The sequence below is a fragment of the Trachurus japonicus genome, chromosome 1, assembly GCF_045865225.1.
Source record: "Trachurus japonicus isolate A0001 chromosome 1, Traja_1.0".
Taxonomy (NCBI): Eukaryota; Metazoa; Chordata; class Actinopteri; order Carangiformes; family Carangidae; genus Trachurus; species Trachurus japonicus.
Window position 1 is genome coordinate 16270785 of NC_140907.1, and position 25734 is coordinate 16296518.

The following is a 25734-nucleotide window of genomic DNA, read 5'->3' on the forward strand; positions in this document are numbered from 1 at the left end:
TGGTTTTTGTTTTAAACTTAAGCTTTAAAGCAACACTATGCAGTTCTTTGGCCCTAATATAATGTTTTAAACTCATTGAAGTGGTAGAAAAATGGTTAATAGGATGAATGGTGCCACCACTGCAGCCTGAGCGGAAACTGCGCTATGTAACTTCCCTGCGCAGGTAGCAACACCGTGGTGAGCTCCAGAGACCGAGCTCAAGCCTGGTCTCCCTGCTCCTCTCACCCACACACCAGCGCCCTGTGCTGGGCCACACAGCCAACCAGCCTCCCTCCAGCCTCTGGAGCTTTGTTCGGCACCAGTACCGGCAACGACAAAGGCTGTCGACACAGTGCTGTCTATCGCCAATACCAGCAATGGTGGCGGCACCAGACCGGTAATGATGGCGGCGACGGCACCGGTATAGGCTCCATAGGCTCCTGTACTTCTCCGGGAAAGACATAGTAACAGACAGTTGCTCTTCTGAACCAGAGTACCAGTAGCTACCGCAAATCCTACATAGTGTTGCTTTAAAAAGTCTGATGTAGCTTACACAAGCTACAACTGATGAAATTTGATTGAGGCCATGTCAGTGGCTAAATCCACTGTTACTGGATAGAGATGAAAAGCTGCTTTTATTTATATTTCTATGAGTGAAATCAAATAATGATTGTTCCGGAAATCACCCCACATTTAAAGTGGTAGATGCCAGCGTTATTATTGTTAACTACATATGTTCTGTTTGTTTTTACATCGTGCTTTCATCACAGATCATTTCCTGACACTCCTCCTGCAATCTGTGCTTTTGATGAAATCTTGTTTTGAGTATGAACCCTGATCTAGGAAGGAGGAGGTCTCCTGCTGGAAAAAAAAAAACATGGCAAAAGCAATGTGCCTTGTTCACCTACTTTTAAGGCTTTGAAATTTCTTTTGGTTCAGAAATTGAGCCGGGCATCATTCACAATGCTGAACAAAAACAGATTAAATTGTTTTTAATTCATATTAATCAGAGCCAAATGACCAGGCTGGTGAAACAATAGAAAAACATTAGTTTGGTTTTTAGTTGCTTATGTACAGTTTAAAAAAAAAAAAAAAAAACTAAATGAATCCAACCAGACACACACACACACACACACACACACACACACACACACACACACACACACACACACACACACACACACACACACACAGGGTGTAAATGAGAACAACTTTGCACAAATACACACAAGCATTAACAATGCAGACACCTTCCCCGAGGAGCAGCGGAATTTATTTAACCAGCCAATAAAAACTCAAAACACAAGATGAGCAGAGACATTAACAGACATTATAACAACATGTCGTCTTATCTTTAGCTTAACCCACAGCCATCTTTAAAAGGAAAACATCCTTCTTTTCCTCTTCCTCTGAACCTCCTTGTTTTGCTTTTTGGCACATTACAGAACAAGCGGGAGCATTGGTATTCAATAATTAATCCCCATTTAACTTCATAGGGCAGGCTTTTACTGTTCACATTGATCAGAGATTCCACATCTAATTGAATGCTTGGGGACAAGCGGATTAATGAAAACAGAGGTAAAGAACAACAGTGGGGTTATCGCAAGCATACAGACACACATGTGAATACACACACACACACACACACACATGCACTCACGTGTTGTTATAGCATGACATTTAACTGCTGTTTAGGGCTTAGTCCTATAAAAGCTTACTCATGGCATCCCCTTATTATATATACAGTTTACTGAGCCTTACAAAGTGATATGCCAGCCTGCCTTTCATCTCTGTTGTTTCTTAATATTAAATATTTTCTCCCTTTTTAAAAAAAAATTTGTGCAATGTGATAAACTAAGGAAACATTATGCAACCTCTGCTGCCATCAGTGCGTTAATCCCTTTTGTTGTGGTTGATGTATTACTGTAAATTTTGGTCTTGTCTTCACCATCGTTTCTGTTTTTAATATCAGGAGCACTTATGCGTGCCGTCTAGGATTCCGCCACCAACATGACTGAGATAACAATAACACAGCATCCATGAATATTTCAGTCCCCAAAGGGCGCTATCAGATACAGGGTTAGCTCTCAATCATCCTTCAGCCACACACCTGGGACACTACTTTCCTGTGTTTGTGTGTGTGTGTGTATGTTCAGAGTGGTGTGATGCAATCGTGTGTTTTCCAACCAACCATTGCATTTTTCTCCATTCGCCTGAGTGAAGGTGGAGATTTAGGATTGGTGGATCTTGGTTGTGACCCCAGAGGCTGGAAACAGCCTAACACACAAACACTCACATAATTCCACCTATTCCATCCCTTCACCCCCAGAGACTGAAGCAATAATAAGGCCATACGTCTCTGCGTGGTCCTGTATAGCTACAGGCCACCGTGGGCTGCATGCACGCTGGATTAGCATGCCATCCTGTCAGCACTGATGGACGGAGATGGGAGGCCTCAGTGAGTCACGCTCTCAAATTTGTTTGGGGGCTCCTTGACCTTATAGGGCACATACACACACACACACACAAACAAGTACACATATATGCATGCATACACCACATGCACTCATGCTTCAGCACGAATAAGCAAGCACGCACACACAGAGACACACACTCAAAGAAGCTCTAGAGGCCATCCATTGTTTCCTGCCTTACAGAGCGGACAGGAACGCCGGGATAATGAGAAAATGTTCTCCAAGTGGTTTTGGATGAGGCGCCAAGGGGCTTATTTGTGTGTGGATGTTGCAGGGAAAGGGATGTTTTTTTTATGTCTGACTCCGCGTGCGCCCCTTTCTCAAATTCCTTCTCAAAACCTGGTGCGCACACAGCCACACCGGTAGATAAAACCTAAGAGATTATTAATATTTTGGAGTCTGTTTTCTCTTTAATGGGATCATGCAAGACATTTGTCTCCATGTCTGCGGGCTGAATGCTTGCGCTCCATCCAAGCCTTACAGGACAGCTCAGTAGATGGCCTTTTCTGCAGGCCGTCTGACACTTGAGTGGCCTCTCATGCATGTTACTCTCATTCTATTTCACCTTTAAAGTAGTTTTTCCTGCAGCGGGAGAGTAGTATTATTGCATTTCTTAATGGGCACAATAAAAGTGTCTGTCTAATAAATCCATGCTCTGTTTATTAGAGTGCAAGCACGCCATTTCATTGTGCTTTTTGGGCATCTAGAGCGAAAATGACCATGTCTTGTCATAGATCAGTCCTTGCAATGGAAGTGGGTAAAAGGATCAGTTTACACATCTGTGTCTCCTGGTTCTTTTCTTTTTTTTTTAAGTCTCTTTCTATTCGTTGTGAATGCGTCATCTTTTGTTCTCAAATATCCTCCCCTTTGTTTTTATTTGTTTGTCACCCTCCCACTGTGAAGCTCCCACATCAGTCCGTTCTCACCAAAAAGCTCTCACAATTACATGAGGCTAAATCTGAAAGCAACGATGGCTCTTTTCTACCCCACTCCCCGTACCCTCTCTCTTTCTTCCTCTGTCAAAAACTGTTGATCCTAATTTTCTCTCTACAAATACATTGTAAGGAGGGAGGATTAGTGTGTTTAAGGACAGGATTACTTATATTGAGCATGAATTCAATTTCTCTCATTTAAGTCTGTCAGCTCTGTTCTTTTCCTATTTATGACTAATTCCTTTGAGGAACATTAAAATGCCATAGAAGTAACCAATCAATATTTCACATGGCCTTTTGCTTATTGGAATTAGAAAGATTTTACCATATTGGGTCAGTGACCACTGCTGCACATCTGTCACACTGTGTGTGCTGCTCACTGCATGTTCAGCGCTTTATGTGAGATTATTACATGTTTCACTGTTATTGACCTTTATTTTATCATGATTATTTGTAATTATATAAATTCACTATTGAATAACCTCACACTAATTTCTATGTTAAAGCCTACTCAAGGGAATGAGGGACTTCTAATTAGTTTTAAGCAACAGCAGACAAACTAAATGACCATGGACTTATTCACATGTCGCTCTGCAGTTGGCCTGACTAATATTGGAATTTAGAGGCTGATATCAATATAGTTTAAGAAAGATTATAATATCAGATCACTAAGAACACTAGATTAAGTGATTCTAATTTTATACTTGGGCTGCTACTATTGTGTATTTTTCTTACTCCTGTGAGAAAAATAAAGATAATGCAACATTATTTCAAATTAAATATTTGGTGTCAGTCCCAAATCGAAGAGCAAAGATTTATTTCTGCACTCACAGAAAGCAACAAAGTTTAACATACATAGGCAGATAAATCTGATAGCCTATACCACAATGCAATATAAGCTAATTAATAAAAAAAACAACAATAAATAACATAATAATAACCAAATGAAATGTGTTCAATTACACATCAAATCAGATTATTGTGATTATCTCTAGGAAAAAAAACCCATCAGTATGTAATGTTTGTGGGCTGTACAAAGTCAGCGTCCTTGTCTCTGAAGTGCTTGTTCACATTTTAAATGAGAGTCGTCTCTCTGATTCAGTGCTCCTGACTCCACAGGTAGCTGTCTGATGTCTCCTGCTCAACAGGGGTCCTCATGGGCCCAGATCACATGGAGCCCCTGGACTCACTTATTAAAGACTGTAGCTCACAGAGGCTCTGAACATCTTTCCAGTGTGTAGTCCACACCACCCTGTGTGTGTGTGTGTGTTTATACTGTCAGAGCTGTGCCCCCAGCAATGAATGAATCAATAAATAAGCATTTTTTGAGTGAGTACATTTGTGTGTACATTACTGAATTGAAATTAAGTTTCAGAAAAAATAAGATTTTCAAAGTGACAAGTTTTATATCTGAAATTCGCACAACTGAAAACATTTTGTCATAATAGACAATACATCTGATTCACAAATACCCAAATCACAAATATTTACGTATGAATCTGTGGAAATTCATACTGAAACACATAATTCAACTTTTATTGCATTGCCCTCTCTCTACAAAATATATATTTTAAATTTTAATGTAGATAATACTTGTACAGAAAACAAAATAGTGTAATGAATGTAAAGAAAGTGCAGTGTGTAACTTCCTGTTTGAGTGTTTAACCACTTTACTGAAAGACAAGTACAAACACTGCTATGAACTGAACAAAGTGTGGCCTTCAGTTGTGTTGTAGTCACTCGTCACAGACTCCTCAACAAATGTTTCTCTGGGGTGAATCTTGAGTGGCACAGCTCTGACACCATATGTACACCACACTATTATAATTCACACGATTCTGTAGTTGTATGTTTTGCCTCCTCTTTTGTCTCCTCACAGTCACTGCTCCTATCCTGCAGGACTTGTAATGTCGGGGACACATTTCATCAGTAACTGGTGACTCTTCAGAGGCAGGTCTTCTGCAGTCATCCCAGATTATGAGTCATGCACCCAAACCTGACAGTATGTGTACATGTGTTAGGGTGTGCGTGTGCAGACTTCTTTACAACCACAATTGCACACAGAGCAGATGTATACAGTATACATACATATATAAGAGTATGTATATACTGTATATACACACATATACATGTACAGTACATGCCTGCATTGCAGCGACAAAGACTGCTTCAGTTATAGATAAAAGAAAGTCATATCAAATGTGTCTGAAATACCTTTTAAGAGATTTGAGGAAAAAAGAAAAAAAGCGCTTGAGGGTAGCGAGTGGTGGGTTGTGTCCATGCCATTGATGATTCAGTGTCTCTGTAACTAAAAAATAAATTCCCCTCAGTGAAGTGATTAGTTGGGGAACAGTTGGTGAGCGAGGCGCACACAAGCGCTACATATGGCTGCGATGAAACCGCATGAGGTTGTGTTAGTAGCTCATCCCAGTAGTTTTCATTATTTTATTTTATTTTTTTCCTCTTCCAGCAGAGTCAGAGGGGAATACTGACATGAGAGGGGATCAAACGGCACATAAAAGCTACATCAATAGTACAGGGCTACAAAATGATAAACAGAGGAGGCTTCTCTGCTGTAAATTCACAGCATGCAGCAGCCTTTGTAAAGGTGCAGGTTAATGTACGGACAGAAGAATCCCATTGATGTGAGATTCGACGCGCTACTCAGAGATGAGATGGAGAGATTGATCTGAGAGTGAAAGACAGCATGAGGGGAAGTGGATAAACACTCAGTTTTAGACCAAAAAATACTCCTTTTCTCTCTGTCTCTCTTTCTCCCTTTCAACCAGCCTCTCTTGGGTGAGATTACTGTTCCCATGGCAACGCAGCTGATTGCATGAAAATTGCTGTGGTTGTGGGTGCCATGGAAACACCTTACATTACATTATACTGGTGTTAAGAGCCTCCCTTGCATCCTTGCGTTGCGGTTTTAAATATACTTATACTGTATATGTCACCCCGTCATGATGACACACAACACAAACCCCCTCTGGTCACATGGGTCACCACGGCGTCAGGATGGCAACAAGTTGGACCCTGTGAGTCTCTGCCCGTGCTGCCTTGATCTTTTTGGTTCCCTATTCAAACTGAGATTATGCTTAGGAGGCTAATCCTATGTTACACGCGCATTACAGCACTTTTAGTGTGCTAGCCAGTGTGCAGCAATGGGCATTTCATGGAGGCTTGAGTCATATTATTGACTTACTCCAAGCATGTTGCCTACTGCAGCGTACGTGCGTGCGTGTGTGTGTGCGTGCGTGCGAGCGTGTGAGGTGAGATATAAATACAGTCAAAGACATCACAGATAGAGGCACTCAGTGTTCTAGTAGGAGGTACTTGCAATACAATCTTGGGTTAGATTCAGGCCCATTGCTCATCTGTTGTCTGTTTTTTTTTTATTCACTTGTGAATAGATTTATTGTCTTATTTTCACACCGTTGACTTGGTTGGAGATGATGGCGGGTAAAATGTGCTCGGCACCTCTTTTAAAAAGTCGGCACACAGCACCACACGCACACACGCAGCCCCTCACTCCTTGCATTCAGACAAGATATTTATTTCTCCGGTGAATTGTTTCAGAGGCAGAGCATCTCCATGGTGATGGCAGCCCACAGATCAGGACAAGGAAAAGTGAGGGAAGGAGGCGGCAGATAGAGAGCGAGAGAGCTGATTCCAGCTTATCTGCCACCGCTGTGCACTTGTTGACACACATATAGGATGATATGTATTCACACAGACGATTAATACACTCTTTACTCCCTTTACTCCTGTATTCTTCCACCTTTTGCTGCTGGCTTCCCCATGCTCTCTGCTCTCCTCACCCTCCTGACTCTCACTTATTCTACACAGTGTCCCTCTATTCCTGCTTTATATTTCTGAGTATGTCGGGTGCCATATATTCTACCACGTATCAAACTGAGTCATCATTGCCATATATATATGTATATATGTGTATATGTATTTTTAGTATTAGTACAGTTATATACAGGTGCATGTCAATAATTTAATTGTAATTATTATGGCTTACTGTATTAATAATCATTTTTTTAATTGGTCTGATGAAATATTCTAATTTTTTGAGATACTGAATTTTGGGTTTTCATTAAATGAAAGTCATAATCATTACAATTAAACAAAATAAAGACATGGAATATTCCGGTGTGTGTGTAATGGATCTATATCATGTATTGGTTTCACTCTTTGAATTGAACTATTGAAATAAATGAACTTTTCCATGATATTCTAATTTATTGAGATGCACCTGTATGTATTATGTATATGTGTGTATATATAGTTATATACTAGTATATAGTTATATAACACCACCAGGTATAAATAACAAACCTATAGCCATATAATAGTTACTATTCTACTATGTACTATTTTGCATTCTAAGAGAGTGTTTGAGAATCAACAAGGCAAACGTGTTCAAAAGGGTAATGTAAAACCTGTGGGTGTCACATGAATATACCAACACATTTGAGAAAAGGACATCACTATTACTACACTGCCAAGTGTTTGAACTTAATATTTGACAGCACTGAGTCATTATCAGCACTAGCAGAGAACGATTTGTGATTGAAATGTTTTGGCTTTCAATGTTCCAGACATTTGAGAATATTCAGAAAGGAAAGTCATTTTTTTAATGTATTTCATCCACCACTAGTGTGCGTATGCCACACATCAGCAGCGATAGCAATACTGTATGGGTACACCTGTAACTCTTGTGTTGTAGCCTTAGCAGCTGCATTAATCAATAGCTAAAAAACGGAAGAAAGTGATTATGTGTGATGTTAAAGGTGTTGCCATGATGGACTCGCACAGACAAACATCACAAGACTCTGCAGTTCTTCTCAGCTCCTCAAGGCGTTTTATTACCTTTCAGCTCATTGTTTTGGCTGAAGGCCGCAACTTTATAGTTTTGGCTGCTGCAGATCTGCTCTTTATTATATATGAGACAGACAGCGACTAGCCAGCGAAAGTAGTGAAGCATGTAGCAGTTACAGAGCCAGATATTTCTCTCAGGAGTTGGTAGAGACCAAATCCAGAGCTAAAGGAGAGTGAATCTTGGAATTACAGTCACCAGATCTCTAGTAAGATGACTCTAAATGAGCACTTATTTGACACTCTTATGTCACAGCTTGTTGCACTGCCAAGTGGCCTGAAAATCACCTTAAATATACAATATGTTGAATTCATCATTGTGTAACTTGTTCACTTGAAATATTCAACATTTTCACCACAGTTTAAAATTTCTTGGGAATTGGGGATTTCAATTATTTACATTATTGTACTTCATTCAGCCTGAATCATGTGTAAGAACTAATGTTCAATGTCAAAATGCTGCCCATTTTGTTTTCAGAACAACAGACATGTTGGTATTTGTAACTCAAAAATAATTTCTCATTGTCAGGTACCTCATGAATGTCACATTTGAGGGCCGAAACCTGTCATTCAGTGAAGAGGGTCACCAGATGTTCCCCAAGTTGGTCATCATTCTTCTTGGCACGGACAGACAGTGGGATAGGGTAAATATTTTCTCTTCTACTAGCATCTCCTCAATCTAAACCCTTTACATGGTTTGTATTTTTTGCCCTCTGTGATCCATCTGTCACTTTTTCATTTGGAGTGTCTCCCTGCCACTGGAAGTGCCTGTTACAGTAGTCTGTGTAACTCACGGCCTTCCTCCCACTCACTGGTGCAGGTTGGAAAGTGGGAAAGAGGCTCTTTGACAATGAGGTACCATGTGTGGCCTCGCTTTGAGCTGTACTCTGGAGCAGAGGAGCGGGAGGACCACCTGTCCATCGTGACTCTGGAGGAGGCACCGTTTGTCATCGTAGAGGACGTGGACCCGCTCAGTGGGACCTGCATGAGGAACACTGTGCCGTGTCGCAAACAACTCAAACTCAGGTAAGGATTTAAACTTCTACAAATCAGCTTTTTCAGATTTTCTTTTTTTTTGTATATGTATATATATATATAGCTACAGTATAAAAAAATATACACTTTTTTGGGGGGGGCTTTTGCATGCCTTTGTTAGAGTACAGTTGAGAGTGACAGGAAATGGGGAGGCAGAGAGAGGGGGAATGATACGCAGGAAAGGGCTGCCTGATGCGGAATTCGAACCCGGGGCCGCCTGCAGCGAGGACTGTAGCCTCTACACATGGGGCTCAACCTACTGCGCCACTCGACTCCCCAGCTTTTTTAGATTTTAATATTGTTTCTACTGCTTCAATCCAGGAATGATATTGGTGCGGTAAGGCCTTAAAATAGAACACATTTTCTCAAGTGTGGAACATATTGATTTATACATCGATACTGCAATATGAATTATTTAGAACTTTTCTGGTGCAGCATATAACCTGCTCAGATCTAAAGTCATTTATGACATCTTACTCATAGGTAGAAAAATGCATCGAACACCAACAGCTGCTTTTGTGGTGTAGCAGAATATTATGCAAACGCAGGATGTACACACATGGATCAATTCTATAATAAAAAAAAGGAAAAAGTGTTCGCACAGTGGTAAATGCTCCCCAAAATGTAATGAGAATGGAGCTGTATAGTCAATATTTCGATCTTTACAGATATTCCTCAGGACTGAAGTCCAGTCCTGAAGAAGATCTGTAGCCTACAGTACATGCTTAAATAAAGATAGTTGTAGCATTTTCCTTGCACTGTCCTTTTTTCTTTCTTCTTTGAATGTTTTGTTCGGTGTTTCTTGATCTTCCCATTCCTGTTTTTTTTTTTTCTTCTCTGGAGTTTGAAACAACCTATTTGGTCCTCTCACAATTTGTCAGTGTCCTGTGATTACCTGCTAACTAGATCATTGTCGTGGTTTCTGTCACTGTTTTCATCTTTCCCCTGCCTCTTCACCCTGACCCTCTTGCTACCCACTTCTCCTTGGTGTGTGATAATGAATTTTCTTTATTGGCCTCCTTTTCTATCACTGGCCTACCTGAAATCTCCTGAGGGCGTCCTACATCTTCTGGCTCAGTGGTTTTTTTATTGACTGATCTTTCACCCTGCTCTTACTCCTACTCCCCCCTTTTCCCTCCTTCTGTCCGTCTGTCTTTCTATCTCTTCCTTCACAGACATTCTCACACGCAGTATTTCAGGAAAAGGCAGCAATATGCCACAGAGAATATGCAGAATTTCTCCCTGACCAAATAATACTCCACGAGCCAGACACAGAGAGCTGTGCAGATTTGTCCTTGTATGCACGAAAGCAGAAGTATGTGGACACAGCCTTTGTGCCAGATAGATAAACCGCTGTGTTCACATTATTCCATGTTCTCCAGCATGTTTTATCTCAGTAATCATGAAGGTTGTTCACTTGCAGGAGCTGAATTTATAATCCCACAATTGTCCATAAATGTAGGTTGACACACCCTTGTGTGAATACAAAACACACTAAAACAAACACATTTGTCCTTGGTCTGGCACTGGCAACATACCCTAACTGTGCCAAAACTGCCATTGTGTTGTTACCCACAGCTGTTATGCACCTGTATTTGCTGTGAGCCAAGACAACCCACTGATTGATGACTCAGAGTTTGTTAAAAATGTGTCGCTCATTGTGCATTATTCTTATTCGGAGTCGCCAATTAATGTATAATTGAGATGACAAAATGTAACCCTGTTTACTTGTGCTAGAATAAATTTGTGTCAGTGTTAAGGTCTGCATGGGACTGACAAAAGTCTGGCCTTCTCTTTTCTACACTGCAATATCCCATTTTCACATTAATGCATGTGAGGAAGTGTGACATGGATCATTTTATATTTTAGGTGTTGGATTTTGTGCCAGGGGATGCATGTATTGTACATTGTAATGGCCTGGAACCCAGATGATGTCTTGCTTTGTCTAACCAACTGTCATACATGACAAATAACAAAAGCATACCTGTCCATGTGTTAGGCTACCAATTAATTGTCTATTCGTTGACATTTCCTGCTCATATCTGACTCTCCAGGTGGTTTACCTGACAGCAACACTTCCTGGTGTCTCACGTGTTTTAATAGGTGGTGATCAGCCTGGTGGAGTTTTTGGTTGGAACAAAAACCTGCACTGTCTACAAACTGAGCACATCTTTGTTCTTGTCCTCTCTGCTTTAAGTATATACAGACGGAAGTCAAAAATGATCCTGATTTGCTGAAGCTCATTTTTGCGCCCCTTTGACCCCTTCTCCTCCTCTCACTACCTACCAGCAACCAGACAGGGGATTCAGGGATTTACATCAAGCGCTGCTGTAAGGGTTTCTGTATTGACATCCTGAAGAAGATCGCCAAGGCGGTCAAGTTCACATATGACCTCTACCTGGTCACCAACGGCAAACATGGCAAGAAAGTGAATGGAACGTGGAACGGCATGGTCGGAGAGGTGAGGAACTCTCTTTCACACATTAACTCAATCACTCTACTGCACCTGTTACAGATAAAGCACTGGCCCTGATGGTAACTGTTTCACCGCTTTCTAGCGAGCATGTGTTTTATTGAGATTTGTGTGATGTATTGAAGAGGATGTTGTGTGGATGTTTTTATAAACCGAGCACAGCACCAGTGTGAAGCAGCTTAGCATCAGCTGTAAACGGCTTAAAAATACATAGACAATAACAGTTTGGTTGATTTCATACAAACCTGCAGGCAGATGAGCTGATCACAGATTTCACATCTGACAAGTCACTGGGGACCTCAGCATTCAACTGAACCATTAAAGTGTGTAAGGCAGTACACTGCAAATGAAATATTGATATTCAGAGTGTGTTTCTTGACATGAATCAAGGCCAGTGTGTAGTACACCATTTAGCTCATCATTGTCGGTGGTGTGTCAGTGGCGGTGTACAGTGTCCCTACCACCTCATAGCTATTTTCTTAAGCGCTTAGTGCATTTAGCATGCCTCCTTGAGGATGTGCAGCGCTATTTATAATGACAGCTGAAAAATGGGCAGTAAAGCTGCTTCAGGTGTCAGGATTTAACATCTCTTGAATTGTAGACTGAGAAGAGGTGTCATCTCAGGTTACGTGAGGATTCAATTCCCAAGTTACATTCGTTCATAGTGGCCTGGTGGAAATCATTTGGGAATTTGTTACACTAGGAGAAACTTCAGGGAGGAATTGCACCAATTTGAAAAATCTCTCTGCAGCAGCCTGAAGAAGTTAAGCGAAACCACTCATTTACTGTTGCCCTGTTTCAGGAAATATTGAGCCACAGCAATCAAACCTACAGGAATATTAACCAAAGGATTAAACTGTGGTAATTTAAAACCAAACACAGTGCATCTTTGGTCATAAATCCACCAGATGTCCTGTGAGAACATGGCACATAGATACAAATTTGGAGGCCACTGCAGGATAAAGAGTAAAACAAATATACATTCAATTTTCTTCTTTTTAATCAGTTTTTCTATTTATTCATTCAGCCTACATGTTGTGCCTTTATTTGTTGTTTTTTCATTATATTTTCCTTCACTCATCACTTTTGCTGCTCTTATTTTGAGTTTTACTCTCAAACACTTTGTTAATGGCTTACAATATGTACACAGGATACAGAGGAATTGCATTTCTAGATTACAAAAAAAGTATGAAACAATAATGTAAATACCTTACGCCATCTAATTCAATTGCCACTACAGCTGTGGAAAGTGTTTTGGTGCCCATGGGAATTTATTTTTACGATAGGGCTAATTGTATTGTCTGAATGTCTCTTTCTTTCTGTTAGTTTCTCTGTCACGCCATCGAGCTCTTGTTCCCCACAACCTGGCCTGAGGGGGAGCTGTGATCAGCTCCGTAAAACCTCGGGAGGAGGATGATGAGGCTCCTAATCAGAGCTGGAGAAAGAAAAAGACATTGAGAGAAAGAGAGAGCAAATGGGAGAGAGAATGAGAGAGAGAGAGGGAGGGAGGGAGGGAGAGCGAGAAAGCAGCCTGAGGGAAAGACCCACTTCTCTCCTGCACACATTACACATTAGACATCCAGTAAGAGGCAGCCTTTACAAATCAATGTGATGTCCAAGTTAATTGATTACGACATCGAACGAGCGACTATATTATTACCTTAAGAACACAGATGAGAGACGATGTGCAGGGTCATGTAACATTTACAGTAAATTTACAGTATCTTATGTTCATCTATTGCAGATTGTGTTTAAAAAAAAAGACGTACATCATTATATAGACAAGACTATGCAAATGTGCAGTGCATGCATGCGTGGATGCATTAATCCACATCCTTAAGTGCTTAAGCAAGTAGCTAATGGTTAATTTGAATGGGGGAACAAAAGAAAGAGAGAAAGAGAGAGAGAGAGGCCTCCATAAAGAAGGGCGATAAATGAAGAGAAAGAACAGTGTGTAGGTTTTCTGTTCACTGTAGCTTACACATCCCTCATTAACATGGTCGTTTGTGCTCCATTTTTATTCATGACCCGAGGCTCCAGAAACTTAGGGCTAAATATACCTGAACACGCTCCCTATATGGGAGACCAGAGTGATAGGGAGTCAAACACTGACCCAGTCGTAGTAATGATCCAGATCTCATCCTCGTTTTATTCTACCAACATAGCCTGTTCAACATGTGTCAGAGATAGCGGCTTGATAAAGACCTGCAGCATAGCACAGAATTACTTTCATCATCACGTCACCTTCACTAATCTGTTTTTCACCACAGTCCTAGGATTATGCAGTGCTGCATATTGCCCACTGACCCACTGTTTCCCTCATGTCTGTCTCTGTCTACCCGTGGCTGACCCACAGGTGGTGTTGAAGAATGCCCACATGGCAGTGGGTTCGCTCACCATCAACGAGGAAAGGTCGGAGGTTATCGACTTCTCTGTGCCGTTCATTGAAACAGGGATCAGTGTCATGGTCTCCCGTAGCAACGGCACCGTCTCCCCCTCTGCCTTTCTTGGTGAGGAGATACGCACCTGGTGCTTCTGGCAGATGCACAGCACACAATCGAGACCACTCACATGCACAAAAGCATGCTCGCATCGTGGTGGAATAGCAGAATATCAAAAGAGGTTCAAATTGGTTTTGCACTCAACAACTCAAAACATAAAGTTTAGTTCCACAGATTAAGTTTCATCAGGTAACTGACAGAGAAGTCATAAGTGACATTTCTGATCAAATATTTTTTTAAAGCAAAAACAAACTGTAGTCACAGATTCTCTCATGATGGATATTTACACACTTTTTTGACTTTTCTAGAACAAACTGTTAAAGCAGAAGTAAGCGATCCGGTCGTTTTGGCTAATGCTGCGTTCCAGGCAGGCTTTTGAAACCGTAAATTACAGCTTCAAGTCACGACTTACGACTTTGTAGCGTTCCAGGCAACCCACTCGTGTTTTTCCGACCTGTTTTACCTGTGAAAGTCACTATAACGGCCACTCGTAACTTCCGACCCGTGAACTCGTACCAGATCGAACTGGTACGCCTTCACAGGTCGGAAATACACGAGTTACGAGTTGCCTTGAACGCACCATAACGTCTTGTCAGCCGATGGAGTTGGCAGTCCTCGTCCCTACGTCACCACATTCACGCGCATCCCTTGGCTGCACACACAGCCCTTCATGCCGTTCTCTCTCCTCATTGGATAAAACTTGTAGGATACGAGAAATGTTTTCTCCTCGGCTCAGAGCAGAGCAGAGGGACTGACAGACCCGTGTTTCAGACCAAACACTCTATGTAAGTGATTGCTGTTGGAAGATATAACTATTTAAGACTTATATTAACACAAAAATATCGTTTACTTCTGCTTTAATCGAGGAAATTATCTTTTCATTATTAGTTATGAGTAATTGTTCACAAAACAGAGAGGTCTGTTTTGTAGCAACTCTGGAGCTTTCAATCACATCTCTCTCTCTGACACACACACACACACACACACACATACACACACAAATTGTTGTGGAATAAAATGTCCTGGAGTTATTGATTAACGCAGTTTCTCATCGGGCTCTGGTTTTGATGATAGTCACTTGAAAAGAGCTGCAGAGATTGTTGTGATTATAACACGACCTTTTGGCAGTCCTTCGTGGAGCCATCTGTGATATAAAATCTAAATCTCAATGCTGGACGTTGGGCATGGCAGAAACAATAAAAGCAGTACGGCAAAAAGAATAAAAACAGTATGGTCATACTGCTTTTTGTCACTGCAACTGCACTGTGTGAAAATTGCCAAGCAGGATGCCGAGCAAGCTGAGGAAAAAGTGTCCATTTCGGTGAGTACATATGTCCATTCACACCTTCCTACCTTCCTCACGCGGCCTCTCCTGACAAGTGCTTGTTAACGTTCACACAAGCTCAGATGAAATCCTGCAATTTGTAACAAGAGCACACGGTCCATGATGTCTGAGTACAAATAATCATGTTGATACCGGGGGGTGAATTGGAAAAATTTTGTTTAATTTGGTTTAATGAACTTCCTCTCTCTGTATCCCCACAACCATCCCTCCTTTTTTCCGCTTCCTCTGCTCCCCACTGCACCCTCTTTTCCTACTCCCCCCACCCCCCATCTCTCTGTGTTTCAGAGCCCTTCAGTGCTGATGTCTGGGTGATGATGTTTGTGATGTTGCTGATGGTGTCAGCCGTGGCCGTGTTTGTGTTTGAGTACTTCAGCCCGGTGGGTTACAACCGCTGTCTGGCAGACGGACGAGGTGAGAGGACACACACATCTACAAACGCACGCGCACACACACACACACACACACACACACACACACACACTCACTCACACACACACAAGCCCATGTTCCAGTGAATCAATTGCTGCAAAACGATGACTATGAGGTTTATTTGCAGGTAATCTTGTGTGCTAAAAATGAATGCCTAGTTGGCATGTTTTGTTACCTTGAATGCACCATCCAGAGAGCGCCCTCCATGTGCTAAATAACATTGACAATCCCTTCTGAATGAGTGCAACTGGGGCTCTAGGACTGCTCGATGTCTTGGAGTACTTATCTACATCTATCGTCACTTAAGCTCTTTTACTAATGAAAAGGATAATTGACAAGGAGCAGATACGTGATCTTAAGTCTTTGTAGCATCAAGGATCAAGGTGTGAACAAAGACTTATATATTCTTCCCTCACAGTATCCTTTTTTAATTTTTTTTATTTTGACATCCTCCAATATTACACAAGCTTGTAAAACTGATGAGTCAACTTTAGTAGATCTATTACCATACATTGAAAATATGTGTGAGATTTAACAATCTCTGACAGTATGGAGCGAGACTACCCTCTTGAATCAAATATACGGTTCCAGCCGGCTGTTGAAATCAATTTGCCCATCAAAAGCAATGGTTCAGATTCAATCTCTTTTTTTTTTTCTTTCTATGTTTTATACACCGAGCTCTGTTGGACTCTCAGGATTGCATTAGCCTGATACAACGGCAGCCACTCAAGATAAAATCAGAAAGTGTTACATTGCTGCTTGCAGCCTTTTCATCAAGGGCCAGAGGGGGGAGGGAGTAATAGTGTTTGGTTTGGAGTTATTTTTCACACAGCACTGTTTTCTGAATGTCTTCTGTCACCGCAACAGCGTGTGTGGTTTAATCGCTATGTTATGTAAGGTTGTTGTCCTATACCGCTGCTCCAGCTGTAGCATAATTGTAGCCTGCTGTGTGCCCATCTACCACCACCACCCCACCTCTCTTTCTCCCCATCTCTGATGCCACACAGCTACAGTAGGTAGCTTGTCATACTGCCATAGAAGTAGGTGGAACAGAGTTGGTCTGTAACAGTGGGTTGTCACGGCGGCGGCTCGAAGAGTGGATGTGGACCGTACAGCTCACCCTGCGATCACTGACAAACTAAAGGATGGGAATAAATCTAGTCTTTGTCGCTGCCATCCATCAACTCCCTCCCACAACAGCAGTGATGAGTAAATGCATATAGAGTGAAGTAGTTTGATGTGTGAAACTGATTTTTTTTTTTTTTTTGCATCTTCTTTCTTCTTTCATCTTTCTCTCCAACCCTCCTTTCACTCTCTTCTTCCTTCTCTGTCACTCTGTCTCCCAGAGCCTGGAGGTCCCTCCTTCACTATCGGTAAGGCCGTCTGGCTGCTCTGGGGTCTGGTTTTCAACAACTCTGTCCCCGTGCAGAATCCCAAAGGTACCACCAGTAAGATCATGGTGTCGGTGTGGGCCTTCTTCGCTGTCATCTTCCTGGCCTCCTACACTGCCAACCTGGCTGCCTTCATGATCCAGGAGGAGTATGTCGACCAGGTGTCGGGCCTGTCAGACAAAAAGGTGTGAATTCAATGCAATGTGGGGTGAAGGTGCAGGTGTCTGAAAGTGCACGGCGTCAGTTTATAAAGGAGTTCATGGGGTTCATGATTTAGGGCTGCAACTAATGATCATTTCCATGTCTGATTGCTTCATTTTATGTAACCTTTATTTACACAGGATAGATGTTATTTTACAGCCACAGTCCGCAAACTATGTAACAAGACCAAATTGAGTTATTAAAACAGAAAAGCTACTTCTCTTTTGATTAGTCCATTGATTGTTTAGTTTAGTGGGTCCCAAACCTTTTACCTGACATCCCTGTGATTAATTACACAAACATAGTTAAATACAGAGACATTTCCACAGCTCTGAGAAAATAAGGAAAATCCATACCAAAACCTTGAGTATGATTACTTTCTTTTTTTTTACTCTGTAAACCTTCCTCTGAATGCTGACCTTTTTTGTTTTATTGTGTCTGTAGCATCAGAAACTTTTCCTCCATCACTACGGTTCGGTTTGTCCATATGTACATTATAAATGTATCTGGAGGCTCAACACCAGTACCAGGTAACTTTTTATCTGTGAGCACTGAGCAACACATCACAACATGCTGAAGCTTCATCCTCACGTATTTCATCTAGGAAGCTTCAGGATGTTGTACAGTGTTAAAACGTGAGCATGGGAAAACCATCCAAGAAATGGTGTAGCTAATTGTCCCGTGCTTCATTGTGCCTTTGGGTTTGTTTACACTGTACATATGGACAGCAGAAACACCCTCTGCAGCTTACTGATTGATGTATAATGCATTGTCTGATACCAGCGCACAGCAAGAGAGAGGCCAAAGACAGTACGTAGATTTAAATCTTGCATATACTATATAACACAGAAGAGTAATGCTGTGGGGCTTAACCAGCAGCCTGTGAACTTGTTTGGCAAAAGTTAGAAAGAACCAGACATTCAAGTCCTGCAGTCCAGCTTTAACAATCCACATTTTTTATTTTCAGGAAGAAAACAAACACATTTATCATTACAAGTGGCATAATCATAAATATTTATTCTCAATAAGTAATAAACTACCAGCCATAGCAGAGCCAATGCACAGGAAACCTTTCTCACCACATTTGAGAAGGTGGAACTAGACGTTTTTGCTAAATTATTCCCTTAAATTACCAAATAATTGTCAGTATTGTAGTGGGTTGACTATGATCTTTAAATAGCTTTATACCCACACTAATCAGCTTAATTAATTGCCTAATTTAGTTTTGAGATAATTTGTTAATCAAAAAGGTGAACAGCAGAGAATGAGTCAGCTGATATTTTGATAACTGATTAATAGATTGAAATTACTTTTTCAAGCACAAAGGCCAAAATGCTAAATGTTACCCAGTTCCAGGCTCTTCTCGTTTATCTGTGTAATCTGAAAGTCTTCGGTCTTGTGTTGTTACGTAGAGCAGAGGTGTTTGGACATAATGATGAACATTTATCATTTTTGTGGTTTCACTCTTTTCACTCTATCCGTCTGTCTGTCCTATTCTTATTAATACAACATCTCAGGAACACCAATAAGGGATTGTTTAAAATGTTTTGATAACTCCAAAATACAAAAGTCAGTAATGCCAAAACTTAAAACAAATAGGATACAGTGATGAACCGTTTACATTTTAGAGCCCAAAGCCGACACCAAAGGTCACATTCACTGTGGCATCACAATGTTCTGCAAAATTTATTTTGTGGCCATTGATCAATACTGTAAGTGAGGAACAGAAGCTGAGGGAGGGGAGATTGTGACCATATTTCACAATTGGTTGGGTTCTGAATTGGTGATACTAATAGTAAAGGTTTTCTGTGCTGGGGGCTGAAAAGTCTTCTCAGCATACTGTATATCACAGATGTAAGTCTGGACGGACATGAAAGCAGCAACTTGACTTGTTGGAGGTATACAGCTCGGCGGTAATTCTAGTTCTGAAACAGAAATAACAAATCAGTCAATTGAGAAATTAAATTGATTAATCAGTAATGAAAATGATGATTGATTGCAGCCGCAGACTAGTTGTTTCAGCATTTTACACATCTGATCTGCATGGTGGATCCTAATTTTGAACTTGATCTGGTGTACAGTGCAAGTTTGTCTAAATGTGTGTTCGACATTCACTTGTCTGTCCATTGAGCTCCTGCTCAGCGGTGCATTGCAGGCTATTTGATGTGGCTCAGTGCCTTTTCCATGCTAATGAGCACTCCTCTGTCATTTTCTCTGTGTGGTTTCTTTTCCGGAAAACCCACTACAGTTCCAGAAGCCGAACGAATTCTCACCGCCATTCCGGTTCGGCACGGTGCCCAATGGGAGTACAGAGCGCAACATCCGCAACAACTACCGGGACATGCATGCCTACATGACCAGTTTCCACCAGAAGAATGTAGATGAAGCGCTGTACAGTCTGAAGAGCGGGTGAGGAAGAGAAATAGAGGGGAGGGTGGAGAGACAGATGGGGCTGTAAGGAAGGAGGGAGTTGAAAGGATCTCAGTGGAGAGAAATGAGACAGTGTTATGGAGCTGTGAGGTCCTGTACTGATGCAATACAGAGGAAAGATGATGAAGGATTAAGGAGAGGGAGACAGAGGAAGAGGGAGCATTCTGGGCATTGTGGGTGGGCAGCCGGTGGAGCTGTGTATCTGCCTGCCTCTGGTGCTCAGAATAGCAGCGGAGCCTGTGGATGATGTGAAAGCTAGCTAATATTCAGTCTCTCTGGCCGAGGAGCCTATCTAATATCTTCCCTACCTCTTTACGCTCTCTCTCTCCTGTCTCCCACTGTTTCCTTCAACCTCTGCTGCAGACTTAAGACTACCTCTGGTGTTTGGTGAGAGTTTGAGCTAAATGACCACAGAGGCCTGGGGAGCCCTGAGGCACCATTTGATGGCGGTTTGTCAACAAGCTAGAGACTGTCATGTTAATTTATCTGTGCACTCACTCAGGACATATAGTATAGGATACAAGGGTGTCCTCAAAAAAGCTCAGTTAGAGCTCAGCTGGTGAACCACCCAGGACCTGACACAAACAAAATTCAACGCAAAGTCCAACTTGCTCATTGTTTCTGAAGCTTTTGACCAGATTTGCAGCCTTACTCGGTTGTCATGGTAGTGATTTAGGTTTTACCTCATGGATGAAATTTAAACAGCTAAACCATTTCCATGATAACTGAGCAGTTCCATCTGCTTGGGAAGGCCAAGTGATGTAGTTGAAAGAGTAGGAAACAACATTTTTTTGTTTTCATAGAGTTCTGTTTGTGGATCAATGTTATTAAAAGTATGGCATTAACTGTGTGTGAAATAGTGCTGCTGCTCTTTTCTCTTAAAGATTAATGTTTAATTTCACAGAACATAATTATTTATTCATGATGTCAACAGAGGTTGTCTTTGTTTCGGGCAAGGCGCCCCATCTTAACTACACTATGCCACGGAAAACCCAGGAATAAAGTTTATTGCTTTGTGACATTTTATCTGGATGTCTGAATTCTAAGTGGATGCACAATAACCTTTCTTAAAAGATCCCACGTTGCACTTTATTGTCTATGGTAGTAAAGCTTTATTTTTGGTGGTCCATACATTTCTAACAATTTCCTTGTAAGTTTCCTTAAAAGAGAAATGCAGTTTAATTTGTCATAAATTACAGCTAAAATAGAAAAGGCATTCAATTGGTAAACTTCCAATTAATTAATTCCAATTAACTGCTAAGCTAGCGTATCCTTGAGTGTTAGTCAATGCGCAGCAGGTCCACTGAATGTGCAGAAATGTGCACAGGCAAGCACATAATTCCTTGTGACTCCAGAATACAGTTTCCAATAGTAAATGCATGATGAATGAGTATTTAGTTTGGTTTAAATGGAGCGGTACTTACAACTCAATACAACCACCTACACCAACTAATATAACTGTCTCGGAAACGCTTTCTGTAAAAATTGAATGATCATTACCTAGAGATTAGTAATAAATCACATTGTTCCTCTCAGGCAACTTTCCAAGAAAGACGTGAACACTACACTTAAGCAACACAAATTATGGTGATTCATACGTATGTAGTATATAAATAAATGGGTATAGTGAATATCGGAATGAGGGGGTGGTTTTGAGCACATTCATTCACAGTCACTGTGATTGGTGATGGGTGGTAACCACAGGCTCCATCGCACTCTGTGAAACATTTTCCTTGCAATTTTGCCCCACAGCAAACTGGATGCCTTCATCTACGACGCTGCAGTGCTGAACTACATGGCGGGCAGAGACGAGGGCTGTAAGCTGGTCACAATTGGGAGCGGGAAGGTGTTCGCCTCCACTGGCTACGGCATCGCCATTCAGAAGGACTCAGGCTGGAAAAGAGCTGTGGATCTCGCCATCCTCATGCTGTTTGGAGATGGTAAATCAAATTACATTAATTGTTGTCCATATTTAATACTCATGCAGTGAACATCCCACAGATAGAGCCTGAACAACACACAGAGGAGGTATAATGTAACAACCATGTTAATGGACAACCAAGTATATAAATAGGGATTGCTCTCGTCGTTGTAATTTCACACGGTTTAAAGAAAACATGACTTAAGTCCCTTTAGATTTGAATCACTCATCAGTGTAATGGTTGCAGTTGTTGAAGTGGCTTTGAAGGAGCTTGCTGCTTGTTATGGTGATAACTCACCAACCTACTGGTGGATCCAGGCAAGGTACTGTACCAGCAGCTGGAAAGAGGCAGCTGCTGTTCTTGTTGAAGTAAAAGCCAGAGTGTGGAAGGAGTTGGTTAAGTTGGTAACTCAGGAACTTCTGGCAGCACAACGTAAAGGCTGTTTGGGCGGAGACAGCGAAAACATTGACCTTAGCTGAAGAGGGGGAGGATGAGCTCTGTGGACGAGATGAGCGCTGAAATGTTGAAGTCTCTGCATATTGTTGGACTGGTGTGATTGACATATTTCACATGTCACATGGATTTCAGGAGCAGGACCCATGGATTGACAGACTCAGGTAGTGGACTAATAAATCTGCCTGGGAAACCTGGAGTATGTTTTGATTTGTTCTTACTTGGTCGATACTGTGGCATCTCGTCAAAAGAAGTCTTTCAAACTTTACAGTGACTTTGCAGAGGATTTGAGGGTGTTAGTGAAGTGTTTCCTATGAAACACTTTTGCATTTTTACAGTCTGGGTCAATTTGTTTTGACTTTTGGTCCCAAATTTCTTTGACATATTAAAAGTAAAATCCCCTCCAGGTTGAGATTAGTGCACAGTTGTAGGTTGTTCTTTCTGACAGCCAGTAAGCCATGCACACATAAAAGAGATGCACACATAAAAGTTGCAAGGCTCAGTCTACGATTTAGAAAAGCACATAAATATTTTAACCCTTTTACCACCTACACTGGCTGATAAGTGATGTGCAAGCAGTGCATGAGTGGTCACGACCAGTACATTTGTCTTGGTAAAAATGATTACTTTAGCACTGTGACACCAACTCGTCAATTCAACAATATGGTGTCAGAGTCTCTCTGACTACACCAGCTCTATTTGATATAAGCATTTATATAAGAGAGAGATTGGTCTCTGGGTCTGTGTCCCACCATTGTGCAGCAAGTAGAAAGCAACACTGATGACACTGGCTGTAACAAGGGATGTTGTGTGTGCCACAGAGCACCTCCCTCAATCTGTAGGTCGGGTTTTGTTTCAAACCCCAGCCGTTGGTGTGTGCTTTGGTGGTGACCAGAAGAAGCAAGCAGGGAGTCTGACATCACTCTGAGAGATTGATGAGTAGTGCTGCATGAGGGCTTGTGTATCAGAGAGGACCAGGCCAAGTTGAGTTGGTTTAGGCACATGGTCATTTTCAGACTTTGCACCTTTTTTCTTTTGATCAAGGCCTGGCTACAAACTACTGCCTGTAGTCGTTTATGTTTGGCAGCGCACCATCATATTCCCGCTACCTGTCAGAGAGTCAAGGACAGCGAGTCACTTGCAGAGTCAAAGCTTACTCAGAACATTTTTAAAGTTGGTACGAACAAAACAGGCCTGTAATGTGTACGTGTTTTCCTGGAGGTAAATGGCACTACAGGAGCCTGTACAAGTATCTATTCTATATGCTTTAAAAACAAACTGTCTGTCACATTTTGTTGCCATGACTGTATCACAACCACTTTCACCACACAGCCATTACTGTCAATGAACATTTCCACCACTGACTGACAGATGTGTACACTGGACTACTCTCGCTATAAGATCTAGTCAGACTGTGTTGACTCACCACCACAATGGAATATTAATATTATCATTATCATCATAATTATTATTACTATTATTATCACAAGGGATCATAAAGAAAACTGAGTTGGTGACACATGATTGGCCCGTTTTTTTGTCATGAAAATCAGCTTCAATGCTTTATGATGTGTCAGTTTCCATACACTTAGATACAACAGCTCAGGTTGGTGATGAAATGTTTTATCTTTTGACCTAAACTGCATCTACTAACACTGGAACGATATTCCACAGATGTGCTGTAGCACTGCATTCCTGTTAGATAAAGTCATTTTTATCCCAAGCATTTTTCTTCCTTGTCAAAATATGGCACCTACATTACCCACAATGCAACTCCACTGCTGACAGTTGGAAGTCAGGTGGAAATTTGGGGCGTGTTATGCTAGCTAGCTGCCGCCAGCCTCAGGCAGAGATGAGGAGCGGGCGACAGAGGTCTGGTAAGCTCACTTCTTTCTAACTTCACACCTCCAGATTTTTTCTTCATTTTTCAAACTTGTCGTCTTCAGAGTCGACCTGGTGCTGCAGCAAGTGGCATCATATGACGCAGTTTATCAGACTTCATGCAGCTCCTTCTAGAGCCACAAAAGGTTTTATTCTACTTCTTTATTCTTGATTCCTCAACGTCTTGTAAATCAACTTCGATGTGTAGCACAGGCGGAGTTCCCCTTTAACTAAAAGAGCCAAACTTTCCCTTGGTCACATCACATGTTAGAGCAACCAGTGAAAACGCTGCCAGCTGATGACTTCTGTATGAAAGCCATGATTGCTACAGTTATTTAAGGTTTGTTGAGTAAGATTCACCTTTTAGGTCATTTTATTAGAAAGATTTAGGGCAGCTTAAACATCCCTGCAAAACGTTTCACAAGGATATACTATACAGATAAGATCCCTTTATTGTCACTGCAATAAAAATACAATTGCAAAAATACTGCATGTTGTTAGCTGACTAGTAATGAGTGTGATAATATCTATTTTTGCCATCAGAAAATTCAGGTTTGTATAAATACAATTGACTTGAGCAACAGTTATACCAACTACATAATTAACAATATATCTTATAGTATTTTGTGTACAACAGGGGATGTCACTGATGTATGTGAGACATGGAAATGAAATAAAATATGTTAAAATGTTACCAGCCATGGTTTTAGCAGCACAGCATTTTGTGTCTAATGAAAAGTTACATGAAAAATGGAATGATGATCCATTGGCAGTATCTGCTCCTCATCACTCACCTCATGTCATTTCATGTCATAAATTGTGAAGCACATTGACACACAGTGGCCTTTGATAGAGAGGGTTGGTTATGAATGGAGGAAGTAATGGAAAGCAGAGATTAGTTATAATAATATTGATTTCAATTCCACTATAGATTTTCTGTATTGATCTCATTCTTAATCAACCCCTTAAACTTTGATTGACTTCACTGGGTCAAAAGAAAGCACATGCACATTTAACAGTGATGCAGATAGTGTGCATTCAGGAGAGCATATACATCTTTGCCTTATGTTGCTGTCATTTAAATCTCCAGACTGAGGAGAGAATCGATACTGTCAGAAGAGTCGGGAACTGGGCATGGAACCAGTTTTAAATGAGAATCAATCTGCTGGTCCCATCCTTGGCTTTGAAGATGTGAGATTCTCAGGCTCCCTGGAGCTGATCTTTGATCTGATCTTTTTTTTGTTGTTTTTAAACAGCAGATGCTTTGACTTGTCATAGAATTCAAAGCCTTGTCATAGTACTCAAAAGCACAGGTGTTGCTAATTACATGAACAATGACTCCATGAGACAGGCACTTTTCCTTCCATCCTTTGAAATGCAGCTATCATTAAAACTTGACATTTT

At 41.3% G+C, this 25734-nt stretch overlaps 1 protein-coding gene across 5 annotated transcripts in view; it reads left to right on the top strand.

The window, feature by feature from the left end:
* Nucleotides 1–25734, top strand: part of grin2bb (glutamate receptor, ionotropic, N-methyl D-aspartate 2B, genome duplicate b) — a 103472-nt gene that overhangs the window by 68716 nt on the left and 9022 nt on the right. For all 5 annotated transcript variants that reach the window (XM_085775907.1, XM_085775870.1, XM_085775878.1 and 2 more), the window contains 8 exons: nt 8799–8913; nt 9090–9295; nt 11594–11765; nt 14134–14287; nt 15909–16034; nt 17399–17628; nt 19893–20053; nt 21827–22014. In XM_085775907.1, the coding sequence (XP_085632033.1) occupies nt 8799–8913; nt 9090–9295; nt 11594–11765; nt 14134–14287; nt 15909–16034; nt 17399–17628; nt 19893–20053; nt 21827–22014 (1352 nt within the window). The remainder of the gene's footprint in view (nt 1–8798; nt 8914–9089; nt 9296–11593; nt 11766–14133; nt 14288–15908; nt 16035–17398; nt 17629–19892; nt 20054–21826; nt 22015–25734) is intronic.